Raw genomic sequence first — 24,273 nt, 5'->3', positions numbered from 1 at the left:
TCACAGGGGCCTCCAAACAGCAGTTAACACAAAACCCGACCCTCTGGGCGACCGGAAAATCGTAAAAGTGACCTCAGGTTCTCAACCAGATAATGGACCAGCAGGTTAGAAGCCATGAAGACAGCTGAGAGCACAGGAAGGGCTGGCTGTAGGAAAGGGAAGAGTCAGCCATATGGAAGCCCAGGACTGAGTCCAGCTGGGGAGGGGCACTGAGCCGCCCGGCCTCCCCGGACAATCCCCAAATTGATTTCTAGAACAACCCTGAGTCAACTGCAAACCAAGTCCTATTTACTAAATCTGAGTAACACATTCTAAGGTGGTATTTAGGGGCTTGGGTCACAGAAGTATATATGCATTTATCGGAACTCGGGGAATGCACCCCTGAGATTCATGCATTTCATCGTATGTAAATTTCACCTCAAAAGAAGCTAATTTATTTAAAAAACTCTCGATACGCAACGCTGAAGTATCGAGGGGGAAATGTACAAATGTCTGTAATCTGCTTTGAAATGCATCCCAAAGATAGGGTATGAAGACAGATCTGATTCATCCTTATAAATAAATATGTGATAAAGCGAGTATGGTAAAATGTTCACGATCGCATCCAGGTGGCGGGTATTCAGGTGTTCACCGTACGATGCTTTCAACTCTGCCGTGTGCTTGAAATTCTTCGTAATGAGATGTTAGGGAAGAGTGGTATTTAAAGGGTAGAAACATTGAATTATTTGGAATACTCAGGAGGCTCTCAAATACTGGTTGAGTGAATAAAATCAATCAACCCATCTCATTCCTTATCGGGGCTGGAAACTAAGGCCTCACTGGGTCTGCCGGGGCCCGTGGTGGAGGCACCTGGAAAAGCCAGTCATCGAGGCCCTGCCATGCTCCTCACTGTGACCCAGGAGTCCTTGTGTTTCGTGTCACCCCAAAGCAAGCGAGCCTTCCATCCCCTCCGGCCCAGCAGACGACAGGATGCCGACACACCTCCGGCAGGCAGCCCCCCCGGATGCTTCACAGACCCAACTCCCCAGCCAGACTGGAGGACCCTCCGGCCCCTACCTGATCAAACTTCCTCTGCTTCTTCTCCAGATTGGACACCAGTTGCCGCTGGTTGTCCAAATCAACCACCAGGTCGTCCAGCTCCTGCTGAAGCCTGTTCTTGGTCTTTTCCAGTTTGTCGTAAGCAGCTGCCTTCTCTTCGTACTGCTGGGTGAGGCCTTCGATCTCCTTCTGGAACTTCTTCTTGCCCTCTTCCAGAGATTCCACGGTGCTGGCAAAGTCCTGCAGCTTCTTCTTCGAATCGGAGAGCTGAAATGGCAGTGAGAGGGGGGTGCTGAGTGATTCCCGTCCATCCCTGCCCCCACAACCCTGAGAAGCGAAGACCCCCGCTTCTCCTCATTGAAGAAATTCAACAGCAGGGGGAGCCTGCGAGCCAAGCAAGATGGTGCCCACACTCTCCAGCGACCGCACCTCAGCGCCCCGGTCTACACTGAGAACTCCGGGCCCAGAAAAGCAGGGACAGGCAGCTGCACCTGGATGTTCAGAGTCGAGATGTGGCGCTCCAGGTTCTGCTTGGCCTCCATCTCCTCGTCCAGCTGGTCCTGCAGGCTGTTCCTCTCATCCTCCAGCTGGCGCAGCTTGGTGGACACATTGAGCTTCTGCCTGGTTTCTTCTTGAAGCAGCTCCTACAAGAAGGACACTCAGAAGTCCCAGGGGCCCACCCCCCAGGAAGGTCGTATCCCAGGGCCCTCCGGATGACATGGCAGGACGCTCACCTGGGTGTCCTGGAGCTGGGAGCTGAGCGACGCCACGTCCTTGGCCAGCTTGATGGCCTTCCCCTCCGCCTCGTTGAGCATCCCTGTGACACTCTCCACTTCATTCTGAGGGTGCGAGAGACTGTAGTTAGTGGGAAGCTCTAGAATAGGATCCTCATTAAGTAAGAAGAGCCCCTCCTGCTCACGTGACGGGCCTTGGGGTATCCACTGATTGAGAATGACCCGTGAGCTATGAGGCCTGATCATGGGAACTCTGTGGCCCCCAAGGAAAGTGCATTGCCTACAAGTTGGGATTCCTGGTTCTAAGAACCTATTAGAACCCCAAATGGCACTGACTGGGCCCTGATCCCACTAAATGGATCCTGGGTCCTTGCCGAGGTTGGCAGAGATGGAGCAGGTCTGAGAGTCCAGACACCGAGAGATGCTCTCTCTACTACGGTTGGAGAAGAGGATGCGGATGGTACCCCCACTTCCAGGCGTCCTGTCCCCACCACCCCTCTTCCTCACCCCTACCCTCTGCCCTTTCCCTGACCCTCATGGCCTAAACCAAAGATGCAGACGCTACAGGTAAAAAGCCCTCCACCGCTCTCTCTGCCTTGGCTGCAGGCCCTGGTGTCTCTGGGCAGGTCCTTCGGGAGATGCCAGCCCAGCATCCGTGCTCTTCCCGTTTCCAGTGAGGATGTAAATGATCTTGACGCCACTCCTCCAGGACATGGCTGTCTTAGCATGGCAACAGCCCTGCACTCAGCTGGATGTGGACAAATTCATTCTTCTCCCCCCAACCTCGTCCCAGGTTATCAGCACATTCAATATTTATCAAACGTTGGCTGTATCCCCTGAATGGGAAGGCCAGATGTCTAGCCAAAGCTAAGTAAGCCCAAAGATAAACAGGCCATCACATTCTTCAGCTTGAAACCCACCAGTGGCTTCCCATCACTCAGAGTAAAGGGAAATCACTTCTTCGGCCAGGCCCTGTGTCATCTGACCACAACCTACCTATGTCTCTCATCTCATTTTATATGACGTCTCCCTTTCCCCCTCGGCCCTCTAGCTCTAGCGGCCTTATGTCATCTCTTCTGTTTTCCCACTCACCACAGGGCCTTTGCACCTGCTGTCCCCTCTGCCTGGCAGACTCCCACTTATCTCTCAGACTGTACATCCTTCTTAGGGAAGCCTTTCCTGACTCCTCCTCCTGCAGGTCAGGCCCCCTTGTTATTCACACCGATTGCATATGTGTCTCCCTGTTCCGGCATCATTTTACAGTCGTTTGTGTGACTATTAATGTCTTTCCATCCACTAGGCTGGAGTTCTTCTGGGGTGGGGGACAGTGTCCTCTTCCTTGCCGTTATAGCTCAGGATTAAACAGAGTGCCTGGCATACAGCAGGTGCTCAATAAATACATGTTGAACTAGCGGCTGAAGGTTTGGGAAGATTCAAGTGAGGGGGGCAACCGTCTCCTCTCCTCGAGGAACGGAATCAGAGGAAGCTGACTCGCTTTGCAGCAAGAGACACCCCAGTCGGCTGGGAGGCGCTCGTCCCTCGCGGCCTTGGCGCCCAGGGATGCGGCTGCGCCGCCTCACCTGCAGCTTGTGGACCTTGTCGTTGAGCTCGGCGCGGGCGCGCTCGCCATCGCTGCACTTGGATTGCAGTTCCTGCAGCTGCACCTCCAGCTTCTTCTTCTTGTGCTCCACCTCCTGCTTCGCCTGGCCCAGGACCCGCAGCTCGCTGGTCAGGTCTGCGTTCTCCTTCTCCAGCGTCTGCTTGTTCTTGTCGAGATTCGCCTTGGCCTGGCCGAAGAAGCAGAGGGCGGGGGGGAGGGGAGGGCGTCACAGCCATGGCCGGGGAGCATTCTAAGATGGGGACCTCGGCGGCCGCGAGTCTTTCCCCTCCCCTTCCCCAGCCTCGGGTGGGTCCAGGGAGCTGTGCACCTCGCCTCCGGAGGGGGACACAGAACCACCGGGAAGACTGTTGGGATTCTGTTTTCCCAAAGCTCAGAGGATGCCAGCCAGCATCCCACGGGCCGCCTCCAACCTGCCCTCATGTCCTGTTTGACCCAGCCAGTTCTTTCTGAAAAATTCGCTGCCAACATTTTAATAAAGAAATGCCACAGAAAACTCTGGATTCCAAGCTTCTCTTCTAAAAAGTCTAATAATATTGTATATCATGACTGTGGAGGTGGTTACGCAAATGCATACATTTGTCAAGATTCACTGAGCCATACACTTGAAATTGGTGAATTTTACTGCCTCTGTCTCAATAATTCCGACTTTCAAAAAAACAAACTAAAGATCTGGAAAGAGGAGTCTTGCCTTCCTCCAAGGCAACAATTGGCTGGATGGAAGTAGCAGGTGGCCCTATAGATGGGGCAGCCATATGCCACTTAGCCCCAGTCCCCACCACTCCCTATTGTGTATTACATTTATCATCAAACCTACACTGCTATTTCTGTGATAGTTAAGAGAAAGTCATTTTATCTAACCAGCTCCTTTGGGCACGTGAGTTTGCCTAAGAAAAAGAGTGTTTTGGGCAAAACCAGGAGACAGGAGGGGGCTTCTCCCGGGGCTGTGGGCAGGAGGAAGGAAGCAAGAGAGAAGTGTGTGGGTCCCAGAGCAGAGGAAACAACACTCAGCTTTCCCACAGCCCCTGGGCAGGCGCTGTGCAGCGTCCAGGTGGCCTCAGAAGCCATTCCCCTGCCCCCAGGTAGGACTAAGATCTGCTGGGACCTCAGACGGGCAGAGTGCCTCCTGGGGGTAACAGTGCAATTGATCAGCAAGGACCCTGGGGGATCTCGGGGGATCTGGGCTCCCCTAAAACCATAGCCCAGCTAAAACCATGTCCCAGAATTGTGGCAAAACTTCGCATGGGTCAGGAGAGCCGAGAAACGATGTGAAAGCTTTTCCCCAACAAGCTGATGGAACCAGGGTCTCAAGTGGAAACCAAAGTCGCTAGAGGTGAAATACACACAGTCCTCTTTCAGCGCACCTGAGCTGGCGGGCAGGCCCTCCCGGCCCCCACCTGCCCCCACAGGGCGGAAACGGTGCCAAACAGGCTGGCTGTGGATCGGGGCCTGGCTTCCAGCCCCCCGCCCCTCTGAGGACCACCCGGCTTGAGGATGGTCACTCACCCTTTTTGGGGTCTCCCTCTTCCAACCACAAAGTTAAAGGGTCCCATAACACCTTCCTACTGTCTGGAGCGTTAGTTATTTCAGAAAGTGGGAACAGCCCAGCGGGTTCAAATTATATCGAAATTTTAAAAACTTGTGAACATGACAAAGGGAAGACAATCGAAAGGAGGAATGTATGTGGCAGTTACAATGAGCAAACTCTTACGTGTCCAGAATATGTAAAGCATTGACAAGATGTCGAAGGTTAGTGTCCAGACCCCAGGGGACAGGGGACAAGGGGGACATGAACATGCAGCTTTGTATTCATTTGGAGCGGCGCGGAGCGCAGCCACGCACTGTGATTTTCAGAGCGTGGGGCCTCGAGATCTGTGTTTTAACAAAGGTCACGGGTGAAATGAAATGAGCTGGCGTTTGTGAGACGTTGGAACAGCGGCTGGCACATAATCAGTGCTACCTAAGGGACTGCTAACATTACTTAAATGTACAGGAACTTCTCAGATCCTGATAGAACCACTGGTGGACCAGCTTCCCGGAAAGATGCTCAACGAGCCGCCTCACAGGAGAACATTCCCCTTGACTGGGGAGAGACACACGCGCAAACCCCAACAGCTTCTAGGTAACGCTATACCCATTTAACGAGCTTGGGGGGGGTACCTAGAAGGTGCGGGGGTTTGGGGAAGCTGTCGCCACGAGGGTGACACAATTCAGACTCTCAGGGAAGCTAAAAAATTCATCCCTGGGAACGAATCAGGAGGCAATTCTCCAAAGGGAGAGAAAGGCCCCAGTACGAAGCATTCAGATTGATGCTATTTAACTGCCCCAGATCCCCTACGCCCCAAACAGCCCAGCACGGGAGAAAGAACCATCAGGTCCAGGCGTTCCCAGACCACGCCAGAGAGAGCCGTTTGCCACTGACATCAAATAACCACAGTCTGGCTCCAATCTGCAGGTAGATTAGGAGGAGAATGTTCTCGATTTTAAGCCGTCCTCCCAGAAGTTTTGCTAAACCTTTGCTGATCTGTGGGGGGCAGTATATTGTGGACCCTGCCCTGGGGAGGTTGGAGGGGGGATCTGCAGCCTGGCACCCTGGGGTCCCTTCACGGCTCTGTCACTCGCTGTGTGACCTTGGGGAAGTCTCGTCCCTTCTAGACACTCCCAGCCTCAGTTTCTTCAAGTGTACAATGGGCTTCCCAGTACCTATCGCACAGGCTGGTTGTGAAGATTGACATAGTATGCAGTGAGCGCTTAATCAATGCTGGCGGCCATGTTCATCTCTAGACTCTTAGGACCTTGTCATTCGCTTCAGTACAGGCCCTGACAGGTAGCTTTTGAGGCTGTCGCCGTATTGCTCTCTTAGGCCTTGTCACAAAAGAGCATCGCAACTCACCCGCTTGAACTGCTCCAGCTGCTCCGTGAGCTCCTCCACCACCTGCGTGTGCTTCTGACGCATCTCCTGCACCTGGGCCTCATGGGACCGAGTCTCCTCGTCCAGGGCCTTCTTCAGCACTGTCACCTCCTGCTCCCTCTTGGCCCTGGACAGGAGGAACACAGCGGGTGGCAGTTGAGTGGGGACGGGTTCACCTCTGACAGTGCTGTGCAAAGGAACGAGAGCTCTCCCCAGAGCGGACGCCTGCATCACCATCCCACCCTAGCTGTGTGACCTCAGGGGAGTCACCTAACCTCTCTGGACCTGGCATTTCCTCAGCTGTAAAATGAAGAGCATGCTACCTGCCCAGCATCGATTAGGGCCAGCAACCAAATGCACAAAATAATATCATTGAAAGACCTGCAAAAGGAATTGCAGAATGTTCCTCAAATATTAATACCAGCTCTTCTTTATGGACCACTTACTCCATGCCAGGCCCTGACCTACGTCCTTTACATGGACTGTCTCACAAAGTCCTCAGAGCGACCCTTAGAGGCGGGTATATTTCCATTTTACAGATGAGGAAACTAAGGCTAAGAGGGGTAAGCAGCTCGCCCATGTTGTCACAGCCCCCGTGTGAGAGAGCCAGAATTCGAACCCAGAGAGTCTGACTCTGAGCCCATGCTTTTAAATACGGCACTGGGGTTTTCTGTATCCTTGGTCACATGAGAAAGGAGCAGAATATTGTGCTGGCTTCTAGGCACAGCTAAGTGATGGAGCACAAAACCCAAAGTGTGGGAAATAAATCTCAATGTTAGCACAGCGCCTGATGCACGATCCACTCAAAATACATTTGGATGTTTGTTGAATGAATAAACAACCTAGCTTCACTAAAGTCAGTATTCATTATCTGGCAGGGGACCTGCTTTTTTTTGTGGGTTTTTAAATTTTCTTGGTGGTTGTGGTCTGTTAGCCTGCGATGAATCTTAAATCGAAGAGAAATCTGAGAAATGTTATCTTAAAAATTTAACAGAAAACTTAGACACACACACCTGGAGCCTGACGATTTACCTACACACACAAACACACATGAAAAGACGGGAAGGAAATCCCCAAATATGTTAACTGTGATGGGACTAGGGGGATGTTTTTGCTCTCTGCGTTTCTATAGTTTTCAAATTGTTTGCCAAGTGAGTATGTTCTATTGTGCTGCAAAGTAAGATTAAAAATAATCATGCTTCTGTTTGTTGGAGCAGAATGCAATCAGGACAGGGCACTGAGGGCCCGAGGAGCCCTGGGATCCAGGATTTGCACTGGGCTGCCCCTTTCACGGCAGCCACCCCTCTGTGCGCTGGGACGGCGGGCGCGGCCGGCGGCAGCGGGCCCCCCTGTCACCTGAGCTCCTGCTGGGTGGCCGTGCTGTCCAGCGTGTCCTCCAGCTCGGTCTTCAGCGCCTCCAGCTCCTCCCCCAGGTCCCGCTTCTGCTTCTCGGCCTTGTTGCGCGCGGCCCGCTCTGAGTCCAGGTCCTCCTGGAGGTCTGAGATGTGCCCCTCCAGCTCCCGGATCTTCTTCAGGGCGTTGTTCTTCTGAGCGATTTCATCGTCGAGCCTGCCAGGGACAGGGGGCCAGAATTAAGACCCCGGGGGCCCCTGGCCTCGTGCTGTCTCCCAACGTGGCCAAAAATTGTTTTCTGGAACCAACCACTCGTGTTCCATAGACCTCAAAACAGGTCCCACCATGTCCCCAAGACACAGAGGACCCCTTCTTGCTACGTTAGACTGTTTGGAGGTTTACGTAGGACATGAGTTCCAAGGTCTGGTAGAAAACCCCAGGTCATAGTGTGAGAGTGTGTGTGTGTGTGTGTGTGCGCGTGCGTGTGTGACTGCGCACACCAGCCCCAGACTAGCCAGGGGCCTAGCTCTCAGCAGGCGCCGAACAGATGCTTTCTGAACGTCGGACAGTTATCCCTGCCTGGCACGTACTTGTCAGTTCTTCCTTCCCTTTGCTCAAACGGTGACTGAGGGCCTGCTACATGCTGAGCACTTGGCCAGGGACTGCCTGGGGGGCTATTAAAACCAGGCCCCCCCGCGGCCCTGGGTCAAGGTGGGACAGGAGCAGCGCTGTCCGAGTAGCTGGAGAGCATTAGGAGGTTCGTGGCAGGGAGCTCCCTCCTGACGCGTGGTGGAGCTGGCCTCTGGTTTTGCCCATGAAGGACGGAAGGGGAACAGCATGAGGGAAGGCACAGAGGCAAGATTCTGCAGGGCACCGGGAGCGGAGCGCTTCGACCGTCCTGCACTTGCGAATGCGCAGCAGCAGGACAGAAAGCGAAACGGGGACATCAAGGTCAGACTGCAGAGGGTGGGTGGGCCCGGAGCGTCAGGCTGAGAAAGCCGGCTTTTCCCGCACAAGGCAGCAAAGATTTTTGGGCAGGTTCACGCCCCAGAGTGATGATTTGGGTTGATCACGCTAGCACCGTCTTGCAGCTCAAGAAAAGAGAAGGAGCTGGCCAGGGGATCAATGGGAACACTTTGGGGCTCGACTCCCAGCGCTGCCTCTTCCGAGCTGGGTGACAGTCCCAGGTTCCTTCATCTCCCAGGCTCAGCCTCCTCCTCAGGGAAGTGGAGGTGAGAGCAGCACACCTGGGCAGGTGTCTGCAAAGGTGCTGCTTGAAGAGAGAGTAGCACATAATGCGCAGGTAAACAGCCGGTAATTCTCACTGCTGCCATCTTCCCAGGGTGATGCCGTTAGAGTGAGCCCAGCTAAGAGCTGGGAAAGCGAAAACAGAAGGAACGGCGTGGGGCACATTGCAAAGGACGGGCAGAGTCTGAGGGCTGCCACATGCTGGGGGGGGCGGTGAGGAGGAGAGGGGTGGGCACATTGACAAAAAGAGGGACCTCAGGAGGAGGGGGCCGGGGGACAGGAGGGTCGTCCTAGCCTCAGACATTGGTGTTTGAGGTGCCAGTGGAATGGACTCCATGGGCAACTGGAGATGCAGAAGTGGGGGCCGACAGAAAGGCCTGGGCATCCAAGGGGCAGACACCGTGGGAGCAGGGGAGTCACACAGGGGATGAGTTTGGAAGGAAGAGAAGAAAGTCAAAGCCGTGGGGTTCTGGAGGTGCGAGCAGGACCAAGAGGCACCAGGAGGCCTGGCCTGGGCCACCTTGCATGAGATGGAGGCCTGCCTGGAGGAGGAGGAAGACTGGGGCCCTCGTGGATCGGCAGGGGCCCACGGGGCACTGGAACACACAGGACATGCCCGTGTCACCTCGCTACCTGCTCAGGGCCGCCTGCAGCTCCTCCTCCTTCTTGGCCAGCTGCATCTTGAGCTCGGCAATCTGTGCCTGCAGGTCGGCGATCTGCTCGTGTAAATCGCTGGCCTCCCCATCCAGCTTCCTCTTCAGCTTCTCCAGCTCCTGCCGGCTTTTCTCCTCCTTCTTCAGCCGCACTACGACAAAGCCAGGGGCCCCTCAGGAGGTGGAAACTACCAGAAAGACGCCTGGAGGGTGAGCCTTTCTGCCCAGGCTTCTCACGTGGAGGAAACTCACGCACACGCGCGCACACCCCCCACTGGGCATCGTCCCGCCCGGACCACGGTCTCATGGACGGAAAGTCAGTCCTGATGACAAGCGCCTTTCATTATTAAAGTGACTGCGGACTAATGGTGGCTGGGGAGCCTGGACGGGGTCATTGCCTCTCTTGAAACAGTCTGCCATTCTCAAATCTCCTCTCTGATTTTCCTAGTTTTAAAATCTCCCCTCAAAACCTCTCTGGGCGGCTGGTTTACCTTCCAGTTCTGAAATCATAGATTCGTGCTTGTTTTTCAACTTGGTAAGGTTCTTGGCTTTCTCTTCCTCTTCTGCAAGATTTGTCGTTAAGTCACTAATCCTCTCTTCGAGGAGTTTCCGCTCCTTTTGGGGAAAGAAAAAGGAATATCATTAGCTTTCTCCTGTATCTGTTTCCTTTTTAGTAATTTCTGGATACACAGTTGAAAGGAAAACTCACACTATAACCAAATGCAAGCTAGAGTTTTAAATGGTAAAGAGAAGTTCCTTGACAACAATAATTTCAAAAGATTGGCCGCTTCTCATCTCATGCCACACCTCGTGTTCCAGCCAATGAGGCCCTCTTCCCCTTCCTACCACACCCCAGCTCTTCCCTGCCTCAGGGCTTTTGCACAGACAGGCCCAGCTTCCTGGGATGCTCCTTCACCGCCTCTCCCTCTAACTGCTCCTCACTTTTCAGGTTTCCACTTAAATGCCACTTCCTCCAGGAAGCCTTCCCTGAATGCCTGGCCTCCATCCCTTAGTGCTCTGCTCTTACAATATGGTGAACACCTTCTTGGGACCCTGATCACAATGGTAATTAATGGTTATCTGTATGATTATCTATCTGCCGTCCCACTAGAGTAGAAGCCCCATGAGGGCAGGGTCCTTCACTATGCATTCCCTGCACCCAACACAGGGCATCGCTCACAGCAGGTGACCTGTTGACATCTAGCTCAAAGAATTAAAGGCAGCCCCCCCTTAGTGGGGCTGGTTGGTGGCTACTCACTAGGGTGACATTTTCATACTGGTTTGCCCTGGGAGTTTTCTGGTTTGGGCACTGAAAGTCCAATGTCCCAGAAGGCCCTCCATCCCAGGCAAACCAGAACAGCCGGTCACCCTGGTGCTCACTGGAAGTGGCCCATGAGAATATGAGTCTCACACAGAATTGCCCACCTTTATACCACTTGGGGTCCCCTTGGTCACTGTGTTTCTGAGACTCGCTCCGTGGCAGCCCTGGTGCTGGGGGACCACCAGGAACCCGGTCCCTGGCATGCCTGCCTCCAGATGGCAGTCACAAGGCCACCACATCAATGCTGGAGGTAACCACCTGCTCGGCCCTCAATACTTCGCATTTGGCTAAAAAGGGAAAGTATCTGGCTCCTCAGCCCTGGCGAGCCTGCCGTTTTGAAGCAGCCGCTCAGCCCCACTCACTTTGGACAGTTTATTGTTCTGATCGTCCATGACCAGGATGTCATCCTCCAGTTTCTTGATCTTGGCCTCAGCCGTGACCTTCTCAAGTTGTAGCTTCTGCCTCGCAGCTTCCTCCTCCTCCAGCTGCTCTTCCAGGTCCTTTTTGGGGGGGGGGGGAAGAATCACAGCCTGGGGGCCGGCCCTGCGGCCGAGTGGTTAAGTTTGCACGCTGCACTTTAGTGGCCCAGGGTTCGGATCCTGGGCACGGACATGGCACCGTTCATCAGGCCACGTTGAGGCGGCGTCCCACATCCCACAACTAGAAGGACCCACAACTAGAATATGCAACTAGGTCCTGGGGCTTTGGGGAGAAAAAAAGAAGAAAGGAGGAAAATTGGCAACAGGTGTTAGCTCAGGGCCAATCTTCCTCACACACAGAGCCTCGCTTCAAACAAAGTCACTCTCACAGAGCTCGGGACTATCTGATACAGAGGCTGGGCCTGAAGACCCCCAGTGCTCTGCAGTCCCCTTTCATTGGAAAGAAAAGGTCTGGCTGAGCCACTTGGCTTCACGGAGCCTCAGTCTCCTCGTGTGTAAAATGGGGATGGTAGATACCACGGGACTTTAAAATATGTGCACAAATGCTTTGACACTCTTCCTTTCAAGAGGTGGAGCCTGACTGCTCTCCCCTTGAGTGTGGGCTGGACTTAGTGACTTGCTCCTAACAAATAAAATCAGGCAGAAGCGATGGAGTGTAACGTCAGAGATTAGGCGGTAAAGGCATCGTGGCCTTCTCCCCCGTTCTCTGTCTTGATTCACTCCTTCTGGGGGAAGCCAGTGCCATGTTGTGAGGGCACACAAGCAGCTCCATGGGGAGGAGCTGAGGCCTCCTGCCTCCAGCCACGTGAGGGAGCCACGGGGAAGCAGGTCCTCCAGCCCCAGTCGAGCCTTCGGATGACGACAGCCCCGGCTGACATCCTGACTACAACCGCGTGGGAGACTCTAAGCTGGAACCACCCAGCCGAGCCACTCTCAGATTCCTGACAGTGTGAAATAAATGTTTATTATTTCCAGCTGCTAAGTTTTGGGGAGTTTTGTTCTGCTGCAAAAGCTAACTGATACAATTACCCCCACATGGGGTTGCCACCAGGAGACAAGGTGTTAGCAGACGAAAGGCAGGGCGGTGGAACGGAGTGGGCTCTCAAGGAGACCTGTGCGGGCAGATGGCCGTTCCTCTCCAAACCCGTCTCTTTATCTGTCCCACGGGGACACATATCATCAGACGCACCTGACAGCCCTGCGGCGAGGGTCAAGCGATGTGGTACCCACCGAGGGCAGCCCCTGCGGTGTCTTACCAGCATCTGCTGGGCCATCTTCTTCTTTTCTGCCTGCAGCTGCTGGCCGCGGTCTTCCTCCTCCTCCAGGCGGGCCTCCATCTCGTGCAGGATCTCCTCCAGCTCCTGCTTCTTGGCCGCCAGCCGGACCCTCATCTCCTCCGCCTCGGCGTACAGCTCCGTCTCCGCCTGCAGCTGCTCCTGCAGCAGGTTCTTCTCCTCAGCCAGCTGCAAGCAGGGGGGTGGGAGGCGGCCGGTGAGCCCCCGAGGAGCAGGCGTCCTGCCCCCTGCAGCCCCGGCTGCGCTCCCGACCCAGTACCTGCGTGTGCTTCTGCTCCAGCTCCTTGAGCTCGCTCTCCGCCTTCTGCTGCCGCTCCTTGATCTTCTGCAGCTCTTCCTCCTTGGCCTGCATTTCCTCCTCCTGCCGCGTCACCTGCAGCAGCGGCTTCACCTGCACGCACACACACAGCCAGCCCGTCATTTGTTTTCGCCGCAGGAGGGATACACTCGTAATCAACGTGACCCCATCCCGCAACCCCACGGGGACATTTGGCAACTTCTGGAGACAGTTTTAGCTGTCGCAGCTGGGGTGGAGGATGCTACCAGCCTCGAGTGGGTACAGGCCAGAGATGCTGCTAAACATTCTAGGATGCACAGGACAGCCCACAGCACAGAACCATCCATCCCAAAATATCCATAGTGCCGAGGTTAAGAAACCCGAGATTAGAGCAACGGAAAAAAGGTGCAAAGTGGAAGGAGAAGGTCTCCGTTTCCCCCATTTAGTCCCATCCCAGAGAGGTAACTGCTGCTGACAAATGGGTATTTCCGTCTAAAGAGAAAAGGAAAAAAAATCCCTCACATCTTACGTCCCCAACAAAGTCAGCAGGAGCATGGTTAGCATTTCCTTCCAGTCTTTCTTCCTACACGTTTAAAAAATATACCCAAGATCACGCTGCCCAATTTTCTGTGCTGCTTTTATGACTTAAAGCTACAAGATAATTATCACCCCATGCCGTTGCATCATTTTTACAACTTTAGTTTTCGCTAACCATCCTTTTTAATAGTTGAAAAGTATCCCATTGATGGGTGAACCATTATTGAATTGATCGCTCTGCCGGGGCCAGGCAGTGAAATTTTGCTATTGTAAATAAGGCACAATGAACGCCCTTAATTCCTGACTTTCTTTATTTCAGATGGTTTTCTTAGGACAGTTTTTCAGAAGTTGGGTCAATGGGGATCAACTGTCCCAAAATAGCAGCTTCCCCTGACGGTTCTTCACCTGGCTGGCCCCTGACTCCTTGTGTTTGAGGCCCCGCCTGGCGCCAGCAAGCTGCGCGTGCGCACTGTGGCTTCCACCACGCGCTTACCCCGTCTGCCGTTGTGTGTTTGTGTCTGTTTATGGGCTCATGGTCTGCACCCCTGACTCGACTAGAATAGTCATGAGGCCAGGGCCCATGGTGTCTGCTCACGGCTGTATCCCCAGGACCCTGCACGTGCCTGGCAACCAGCTGGCACTCGATAAACATTCGCTCAGTGAAAAAGGTCTGTGCCAATTGACACACTCAAGGGCACGAAGAAGAAGCAGCGTCTGTTGTAACAGAGCTGGCACATTACAGCCCCTGACACTGCAAGAACAAGCTGTACCCAGAGACACAAATAATCGATACTCGCCACCACCTGGATGGACCTCCAAGGAATGGTGGTGAGTGGAAAAAGCCAGTCCCCAAAGGTGATGGATACACAGTGTGACTCCATTGACATAACATTCTTGACATGACAGAATTATAGAAATGGAGAACAGAGGCGTGGTGGCCGGGCTATGGCGGGAAGTGGGTGTGGCTATCAATGAGCAACATGAGGGGTCCTTGTGGTGACGGGCACGCTCTGGACCTGTGTTAAGGTCATGGCTGTAAGCCGCGTGCCAAAGACGGAGGGCCTTCTCAGGCCCGGAGAATTGCCAACGGGCAAGGTTTGATTTCATGCCCTCCGTTGCACGCCCACTGTCAACCATCTCCAGTCCCACATCTGGAGCATCTGGAGCGAGGAGCCAGGATTAGGGGCCTGAGAAGGCGGGCGGGTGGGGTGCTCACCTTGGTGAAGAGTCGCCACCACTGCCAGTTGCGCAGCTTGAGGTAGGCGGCACAGTTCCTCTGAATCACCCTCATGGCCGTCAGCTGCTGCTGCCGCTTGGCAAAGGCCCTGGGGAGGGGAGGAAGCCCTGGTTGGCCCGACACACGCCTCACCGTGCTGTCCCCAGCATTCTGCCCTGCAGCTTCCTGAGAGCAAGACGCGTCTGTTTGGCTTGTGGGTTTGTGACTGGCACGGGGACATCCCCCTCCTCTCCAGCTCAGGTTCTCCAGGAAGCTCAGCATGGGCACAAGTCTGGGCACAGGGCATGCAAATAATCTGGAGGCCAGAGCCTTTCTCAGTAAGCAAGGAGGACCCAAGGCTCACGAGATGCCCTGGACTCAGAGCTGTGGCAAGAATAACACCCAGGACATCACTCTTCTCAGCTACACTGTCCCCAGGGGCAACTGAACACCCCCAGCGGTGCTGTGTTCTCCCCAGAGTGGAGCGTCTGCCAAGCCTATCCTTCCTCCACGTGTTTGAGAATCTCAAACCCAACACGGACCAGCTCCCTTCCTACTTGAGGGCTGTTGGGTTTGTGAAACCACAGAACAAGGAGCACAACCCTCTTTTCTCGGCCCGGCTGCCATCTTGGACTTGGATGAACTTGAACAATTTCAAGAATGGCCCCAGTCAGTCCGGAGGTGGGAGGGGTGGTAACAGAGAAGTAAGTTATGACGCTTAAGTTAGGTCTGTCCCTGGACGAAGCTCCCAGATCTGGCCTTGACCATCTTGGGTCCCCTCAGCAGTGAATCAGCTTAACACGATCCAGGCTCTGCAGATGAGCGCGGTCCAAATCTCATAAAAACATCCACCCCCGACAGAGAGCTCCTCTGCCAGCCCCTGCTGTCCTCTCTGGGGTGTGACCTTCCTTGAGGAACCTGAGCCCTCAGCTAGCCCCCAGGCTTCCCCAAAACAGAAGGGGCATCACATCTTCTGAGATGCTGCCTTATGAATCCCACTGGACACGGGGATGGACATACAGCCAAACACCCTTTCCTGAGAGACACGATCACATTCTCACCCTTCTGAAATGCTACCCAGGACTGCTCTCAACCCTTTTCATGCTCTATTTCATCAAGTGCTCATAGACAACTCTAAGAGGCAGGAATGATCATGCTCATTTTCCAGTGGAGAGACCTGAGGCTCAGAGAGGTAGAATAACTTGCCCAGAGCTCATCAGCAAATAAGAGAAGAAGCCCAGATGAGAACCCAGGTCTAAAACTCCGGAGCCCAGGGCCCTAACTGCTTCCTGCCCTGCCCTATAACTAGCGCATCTGTCTAAAGCGGTAGCATTTCTGCCCCCTCAGGAAGAGGCTTTCATTCAATCAGTGGTGCGGCCTAAAGGAGATGGCCTGTTAGAAGCAGGGAATCTGAACACGAGGCCAGAACCCCCCCTAGAGGTCTGTGTTTCCCAACTTGTTTGTGGGCAGGTGACGGTGTGCGGGTCTTTACTTTCTGGCCAGGTAGCCACGACACATGGCCTGGAAAGCCATGATGACATCCGTGATCTTCAAGTCTCGTTCCTCTTCCAGGTGGGCCAGGACCCCGGTCCGGAAGAAGATTTTGCTCTGCCCAATCCTGTACAGGTTGGGGTCGAGTTCGAGGGCTTTGATCTGCAGGAGGAAGGAAGACATGAGGCCCCGGGTTCAGCCATGCTGCGTGGCCCGGGGTTGAGCATATTTAAGGAGGGTCCCACCCAGTGCGGCCAGAGTCCCTGGGTTGATTTCTGGGGAGGGTCGGGGCTGGGCTCACCATGAGAATGCAGGCCTGCTTCCCGTCCATGAAGCCTTTGGGGATGGCGTTCGAGGCCAGGATCTCGTAGCTGGAGACACGGGGCAGGAGTCACCGACCGGGCACATCTCCACGGTCCGTCCGTCCGTCCGCCCAGCCCCGCTCGCCCACCACCCCTCCCGGGCCTGGCCCGAGCCGGCTCACCGTTGGCGGAACTCTTGGAAGACGATCCTGTTGGGGAAGCCCTGACGGCAGATGCGGATGCCTTCCAACACCCCGTTGCACCGGAGCTGCTCCAGCACCAGAAAGGCATCCAGCTTGCCAGACTGCAAAGGTGGAAAGGCCGGTGGACCCCTGGGGCCTCAGGGAGCAGCACGCCCTGCATCTCAGGCCGGGGTTGTGGGGGGACCCACCTCGCCAGGCATGGGGATGAACGAGGCACCGGGTGAGGTCTCAGCTGAGAGTTCAGGTGCCATCTCTCTCCTACTTGCTACTAACATCACCTCCTTGTTGCCTCCTGCTCCCCTGCTCCCTGTCCGTCACCAGTTCCGTGGCTCCTACCTCCCAAATATTCCCCAACCCACCCACTTCTCTCCATTGGCATTGTCACTGCCGTCCCTTTGCCACCATCCTCTCCTGCCTAGACAACCACCATGGCCTCCTACCTGGTCTTTCTACCCCCATCTTGCCTCTCCCCTCCACCCCCCTCACTGGGTTTCCAAAAATGTAAATTGATCGTGACATACCCCAGTGGCATCCTATATAAGGGAGGCCAAGCTCTGGTCAACCCACAAGGAGCTCCACGATCCAGCCCCTGCCTATCGGTTCAGCCTCATCGCTCCTTATCCCTGCCTCACACCATCTCACATCAACACAAAACCACCTACCCGGCATCTTTGCACTAACGCCCTGCATTTCTCACCACCACACTTCTGCTTTACCCCCTTCACCAAGTCGATGCCTACTGCTTCCTCAAGCTCACATTCTCTCAGCAGCTCTCTCTGAGCCCTGAGGCTGGAGTGTGAGCCCTGGCTGTTTGGTGTCCTCATAATTGGCAGCACCTCACATTACATCGTGCTTATCAGCTTGCGCACTGGAGGATGTTTAGCAGCATCCTGGGCCTCTATGCCCCGGATGCCAGTAGCAGCCCCCTCCCAGTAATGACAACCAGAATTGCCTCCAGACACGGCCAAGTGTCCCCTGGGAGGCACAACTGCTCCCAGTTGAGCACCCCTGCACTAGATTATAAGAAACTGCAGGCGAAGACTACAATTTATCCAGCACTGTAGCCCTAGCGCCTGGCACAGCTGGAGCTCAGTACATAGGAACTGGAATAATGAATGAATGAATGATTTGAAAACCCTGAGCAGCTCCAGGGCTGCAAGTATCTGATCCATTTTCCTCTCCTCCCTTTGCCACCTTTTGCTTCCAGGATGGGGAATGGGTACCAAATCAGACAACCTTCCACCCACATCCGATGGAGCCCTTGGGGTGGGGGGTCAGGCTTTCCTCTTGCCCCTCTCCTCCCCTTCCCAGCAGCCTCCTGATGCTGTCCCCAGGGGGAACGTTCTGACCACCAAGGAGCCGGGCGAGCTCCTCACCCTCTTCTCGTGGTTGGGGATGATGCAGCGCACAAAGTTGGGCGTGGTGTTGCGCAGCGTGGTCATCAGCTTCCCCAGCTGCTCTTTGTAGAGCTGCCCCACTGTGCGGAACATGCCCTTCTTGGTCTTGGAGGCGCTGGGCAGCGAGCTCTCCGTCATCTTGGCCATCTGGTCCAGCCCCACGATGCGGTCCACTGTGGGTCACATAAGGGTGGTATCAGCCTCTGGCCCACTTGGGGGCCCTGCAGCCCCACAAGAGGCCAGAGGACCAGGCCCGGAGGGTGGAGACTGCAGGTTCTCTCTTGGTGGGCACCGTCCCCCATTCCTTCCTCTACCAGCCATTGCCTTCCCTGCAGCAATGTGGAAGGGGAGGTGGAAGGGGATTGCTTTCCGAGTATCATCTATTTTGGAAATCCTGAGAGCTCCTGAGCGACAGAAAGAACAAATTCTCTCTGACAGTGTCACAGAGACCTAGGAGTCAGTCCTGCTCTTGCCACTGCCTTGGCCTGGTGCCATTTTGTGCCTCAGTTTCTCCTTCTATAAAATGGAGGTAATAGCATCTACCTTCTAGAGCAGGAATAAGCAAATAAGGCATGTAGAGTGCTTACCTCCCTGCCCACCTTCAATCCTTCAACTACCAACAAATGTTTATTGAGAGCCTACTATGTGCTGGGCCCCGGGGACACAGAAGTGAACAAAACACAGACCCTGTGTCGCCCCTGCCCAGCTCTTCTTCTAATGATCACACACATAAGTATACAATATTTTGGGTGGAGAGGTGTGCCTAGAAAGATAAAGCAGGGTTAAGGGGGGAAAGAGAGTGATGGGGGTGTCTCTCTGATAAGTTGATATTTGAGCAGAGACCAGAAAAAGTGAGTGAGTGATCAGGTAGATAGAGAAAATATTCCAAGCAGAAAGTACAGCAAACACTCCGAGGTAGGAATCTGGAATATTAGTAAGTGCTCAACAAAGAGTAGGTGGTGGTATTAATATTGTTGTTGTTATTATTATTACCACCACCACCAAGATTCTTTTTCTTTCAGAATGGAATGAGAAACTCCCACCAGCCCAGCAGGTGCTACACATACCAAGCCTAACCCACTGCCATTGCTATGAATTTCCCTTGAAGTACTGCTTTTGCTGCATCCCACAAATTTTTTGATAAGTTGTGTTTCCATTTCCATTTAGTCCAAAATATTTCAAAATTTCTCTTGAGAAAATTGACACATGAAAACACTTCTAAATATCACATGGGTCAAAGAACAAATTTCTGTGACCCATGTGTTATTTAGAAGCATGTTTTTTAATCTCCACATATTTGGGGCTTTTCCAGTTATCTTTCTGTTATTGATTTCTAGTTTAATTCCATGGTGGTCTGAGAGCAGACACTGTATGATTTCTGTTCTTTTAAATTTGTTAAGGTATGTTTTACAGCCTAGAATGTGGTCTCTCTTGGTGAACGCTCCCTCTGAGCTTGAGAAGAATGTGTATCCTGCTGTTGCTGGATGAAGTTGTCTATAGATGTCAATTATATCCAGCTGGTTGATGGTGGTAACAAGTTCAACCCCACTGACATTGGACTGCACCGTTTCTGTTCCCTGTACTCAATTAGACTCTGTGTAATAATTTCTTTGCTTGTCTGTGTCTCCCTGAAGACTGTGGGCTCGTTGGGGGAAGGGCCTCGCTGAGTTCATCATGAGTCCCAGGGTGAGGCAGACCCAGGGTGAGATGCTGTTCCCCCATCCCGGGGCCCGGCACATGGTTGGCACTCAGTCCATGTTGGCACAGCTGACTTCCACACCATTCCACACCAAAAACAAGGGTGGCCAGTCCTGTAAACCCCAGGCCCACAGGCTCCGTGCCAAGGACAAAATCTGCTGTGGATACTGAGGTCCAGAAACAAAAGCAGCAAAGTCCACAACCCCAACAGTCATCACAGCAGCCGACGTGTACTGAGCCCCTACTTGGGGCCTGGCAGGTGCTAAGCACGTCACATGGATTCTCTCTTCACTGGTTCTCGGAAGAAACCAAAGCGTGGTCCCCGGGCCAGCAGCATCAGTGTCACCTGGGAACTTGCTGGAAATGCGGATTCTGAGGCCCTGCCAGACCAGCTGAGTCAGGCCCCTGGGGATGGGGCCCAGTGATCCAAGGTTTAACAAGCCCTCCGCGTGAGCCTGGTGCAGCTCAAGCTTGAGCCCCACTCTAATTTTACCCTCCCCAAAATCCTAGGAGAGATGGGCACTGTTATTATTTTCCTGGTTTTACTAACGAGGACACTGAAGCTTAAGGAAGTCAAGCGACTTGTCCAAGATCACACAGCTAGGACACGGCAGAGACGAGACTGAGGTTAAGTCTTTCTGACTCCAGACGGGGGCAATGCAATTCACCATGCCTCGCTTGCTATTTCCTCCATCAATGCCCTGATCTCAGGACCTTCTCCTGGGGGCCAGGTGTGGGGTTGAGAGGCTCAGGGGTTACCTCTCAGGAAGTGGTTGAATGTGTCGACAAGACATCACCAGCACCTGACAACGTTGCCCTCTCCCCCACCCCACAGAGGCCCTCCCCTCCTGAGATCAAGCATGGGACTCTGGGGCAGTGAAAGGAGGCGAGGACTCTGGGCGTCCCCTTCTCCCACTCCAGCAGGCAGGGCCTTACCGTCCTTCCACAGGTCGGCCACAAACTTGTCCGAGGAGGCGTTGAGGAGGGATGTCACATTGTCGTTCAGCGGGTCCATGTTCTTGGTCAGCCAGGCGCTCGCATTGTAGTCCACCTGCCAAGGACCATCCCACCCATCAGGTGCTCCTGCTTCAGTTACAAAGGGCGGGGCCCGAGTCTCCCCATTTCCCTCCCAGATCTTCCCAGGCCAGAGAGGAAATGACATTAGTGGCCATCATGATGGAAATCCACAAACACCAGTGAAGAGACCAAGGCCAACAGATCAGTACTTTAAAGGGCCCTGCACACAGTAGGGCATCAGCCAATGGCAGCCATTGCTCGTCTCCATTCCTTGCCTCCTTCCAGCAAGCCTTTTCCAGCATCCTCCTTTCTCTAGAGGCCAGAATGACGCCTGGGATTTCCGAAAGGTGAAGAGCTCCACTCATGGCAAACACCCTCCCTCATACCCAAAGTTCTCCTCTCATGCAGAGAAAGCCTGACAACAATCCTAGTTTTTAAATCAAGTTTGGGGACTCTTATCCCTTCTCTAATGATGGAGATTTGAATATATGGATGTACAGACAAAGGACATATATGGCTTTTTAAATTCCCAACTTGAACACTGACAGTGACCAAAGCTTTAATTTTATTATTGTGACTATGAAGTGAAAGGAACAGGTAAAATAGCTCTCTGGTGGGATATTATGGGATGTGGGTTGTTATGGTGATGGCCAGGCCTGATCTGAGAGGGGACTGGAAAAAAAAACAACTTGTAAAGTGGGGAGGAGAAAAGCGTTTCCTCTATGTGCTTAAGGAACAAATATATACTTCCTTGAGTGTATAGGGTGGGAGTTGGCCAATTTTTTTGGTAAAAGGCCTAGACAGTAAATATTTTCAGCTTTGCAGGCCATATGGTCTCTGTTCCAACCGCTCAACTCTGTAGCACAAAGCAGCCGTGGACAATATGTCAAGGAATGGCACAGCTGTGTGCCAATAAAACTTTATTTACAAAAATAGGCTGTGTGGGGCTGGCCCTGTGGCCAAATGGTTAAGTTCAGCATACTCCACTTCAGCAGCCTGGGTTCAGTTCCCAGGCACGGACCTATGCCACTTATTGGTGGCCACGCTGTGGTGGTGACCCACATACAAAATAGAGGAAGATTGGCACAGATGTTAGCTCAGGGCAAATCTTCCTCAGTGAAAAAAGATGAGGATTGGCATAGATGTTAGCTCAGGGTGAATCTTCCTCAGCAAAAACCAAAGAACTAAAAACAGGCTGTGGACCAGATTTGGTGCATGGGCCGTAGTTTGCCTATCCCTGGTTTAGGGCAATGCCTATTCCCATGATGCATTTGGGATACTGGGGAGTCAATAAAATACCCTAAAATTCTGTAAGCTAGGTGGAGGTATGTCTTTTCTATATTATCCAGGACACTCAGGAGCCAAAGGGGAAGGTGCTGTATATTTATAGCCATCACATGATGATGATGATGGAGGAAGAGGAAGAGGAGAAGAGGACGATGATGACAACCATCCCAGATTTTCCTGGACAGCACAGGCTGGCAATGGCAAACCCAAGGCCATGATAAGGGAGATTCTTGTTGGGTCCAAGAGTAGGGTTATTGGCCACATCATTCCAGTTGGCCCTTCCTGTTGGGTTTAATTTGTAGCAGGAAGGATTCGGAGTCTGTACAAGAAAGAGCTGCCTGACCACCATGGCTGGAATATGTTATAGAGACTAATACATACGTATCTCATCCTATACAGATGCTTAGACAAATCGCGCATAGAACTTGGTTGGGATTCGATTTACACCAGACCCCTCTGGGTTCTGCCATTCCCAAGTTGTTCCTACTCTGAGCATCCTGCCTGGGTCCCCGGGGACACAGAGGGCCCTGGGACCTGTGGCTGGTACCTTCCCGGCATAGTGGATGATGGAGAACTCGGTTTTGTCCTTGAGCTGCTTGGGCTTCTGAAACTTGGGGTGGTTGCCCTGCTCCGTGCACAGCTTCTCCACGAAGGACTTGTCAGTGGCTTTGGGGAACCAGCACTCCTCGTCCAGCAGGGCCAGCACACCCGGAGGGTTGTTCTGTGGAAGACAAGTAGGGCACACACGATCACAGCAAGGCAGGAGGGCGCCCTGCCTCAGACTCACCGGGAAGAGCTGGCCACCCAGACACTGGCAGGGGCAGCCTCCAGCTGCCTCTGGACCAGCTGCCAACGGACCAGCATCTGAGATGGACCGGCAGGTACCAACAAGAGGACATGTGTTTTCTGCTGCCCCCTAGTGGGCAGCACACGCACAACATCACAAAGACGTCACACTTGCATCATTGCTGTGCATATAAATTCGCCTCAGTGTTCCTCTTAGGAAAGCGATTCCCTGTGGCCGAGACAGTCTAAACTAAGGTGTCCGGAGCACGACCAAATTTACACATGCCACTCGCTCCCCTGGAACGGTTTCCACTTTTTGGACTCAGATCAGAGAAGCATTTCTCGACTGCTCTGTGCAAAGCACGCCTTCCTAAATCACTCCCCACGTTGGTCTTGTCAGAGGTTTGAGTTGCGTTATTTGTGTGTCTGATTTCACTGTCTGCCCTTCCAGGAGGCCAGGGACTATGCTCATCTCCTTTGTGGTCACATCCCTAGCCTCTATGGGGGGGAGCCCAGCACATAGCAGGTGCTCAGTAAATAGTCATTCAACAATCATTTATTGTGCATCTACTATGGGTGTGGTTCTAGGAGTTTGGGATGCATGAATGAGCAAGACAAAGACCTGTGCCCTTGGGAATGAATGAATGGAAGGAAAGAAGAAAGGGAAGGAGGAAGGAAGGAGGGAGGGAGAAATTAAAAAAGAAAATGCCTTTGATATTAAAATGTGGGTTACAGGAAAGTGTGATTGAGTTCACAGGACTCGGGCTGGGGGCAGCCGTGCACACGTGGACAGGGCGGGGTCCCCGGGCCGGCTGAAGGCGGCCGCACACGCATGCGAGTGCGAGGGGGCCCCTCACCGGCCGCTCAATGAGCTCGATGCAGGGCTGCAGGTCGAGGCCGAAGTCGATGAAGTTCCACTCGATGCCCTCGCGCTGGTACTCCTCCTGCTCCAGGATGAACATGGTGTGGTTGAACAGCTGCTGCAGCTTCTCGTTGGTGTAGTTGATGCACAGCTGCTCGAACGAGTTCACCTGAGCGCACGACACCGGGGGCGCCCAGTGAGCATCTTGGTACGGAGTCAGAGGACGCGGGGGTCCCGGGGGAGCCCCACCCTGGAGAAAGCCCCAGGCTCTTTGCACAAGCGCTTGTTCCGCCATTTGGGTGCCCAGAGAGGGCGTAGCCCCAGCAAAGGCTGTCTAGAGTTCACGAGGGCTGGCTGTTCTCATGCCACGTGGCCCACGCACACTTTAAGCTGCTTATCCCCTCCATCTGCACAATGATGTATGGATAGAATACTGCGTAAGGTATTTTTTCACTCCCATTCTGCAGATGTGGAACCTGAGGCTCAGACAGGGAGTGATTCCATAGTAAATTTTGGAATATCTGTCAATCTCAAGACCTTCCCTTTCACTGAGAAATTCCCTCCAACTTATCATGGGGGTGGGATCCAG

At 53.6% G+C, this 24,273-nt stretch overlaps 1 protein-coding gene across 8 annotated transcripts in view; it reads right to left on the bottom strand.

Annotated features, from left to right (window-relative positions):
• The window catches only part of MYH11 (myosin heavy chain 11), a 118,412-nt gene that overhangs the window by 14,746 nt on the left and 79,393 nt on the right, over positions 1–24,273 (bottom strand). For all 8 annotated transcript variants that reach the window (XR_011424791.1, XR_011424790.1, XM_023616273.2 and 5 more), the window contains 19 exons: positions 23,680–23,853; positions 22,584–22,757; positions 20,669–20,783; positions 18,014–18,207; positions 16,617–16,738; positions 16,434–16,503; positions 16,134–16,294; positions 14,642–14,750; positions 12,871–13,002; positions 12,573–12,779; positions 11,239–11,376; positions 10,047–10,170; positions 9,536–9,707; positions 7,658–7,870; positions 6,284–6,428; positions 3,353–3,559; positions 1,773–1,877; positions 1,530–1,682; positions 1,057–1,305 (listed from right to left, as the gene is read on the bottom strand). Coding sequence is in view for 6 of the 8 variants with exons in the window: in XM_023616273.2 (XP_023472041.1) it covers positions 1,057–1,305; positions 1,530–1,682; positions 1,773–1,877; positions 3,353–3,559; positions 6,284–6,428; positions 7,658–7,870; positions 9,536–9,707; positions 10,047–10,170; positions 11,239–11,376; positions 12,573–12,779; positions 12,871–13,002; positions 14,642–14,750; positions 16,134–16,294; positions 16,434–16,503; positions 16,617–16,738; positions 18,014–18,207; positions 20,669–20,783; positions 22,584–22,757; positions 23,680–23,853 (2,964 nt within the window). In the remaining 2 variants the exon portion in view is untranslated. The remainder of the gene's footprint in view (positions 1–1,056; positions 1,306–1,529; positions 1,683–1,772; positions 1,878–3,352; positions 3,560–6,283; positions 6,429–7,657; positions 7,871–9,535; positions 9,708–10,046; positions 10,171–11,238; positions 11,377–12,572; positions 12,780–12,870; positions 13,003–14,641; positions 14,751–16,133; positions 16,295–16,433; positions 16,504–16,616; positions 16,739–18,013; positions 18,208–20,668; positions 20,784–22,583; positions 22,758–23,679; positions 23,854–24,273) is intronic.

The sequence above is a fragment of the Equus caballus genome, chromosome 13, assembly GCF_041296265.1.
Source record: "Equus caballus isolate H_3958 breed thoroughbred chromosome 13, TB-T2T, whole genome shotgun sequence".
Taxonomy (NCBI): Eukaryota; Metazoa; Chordata; class Mammalia; order Perissodactyla; family Equidae; genus Equus; species Equus caballus.
This window is presented reverse-complemented; position numbering and strand designations above follow the sequence as displayed.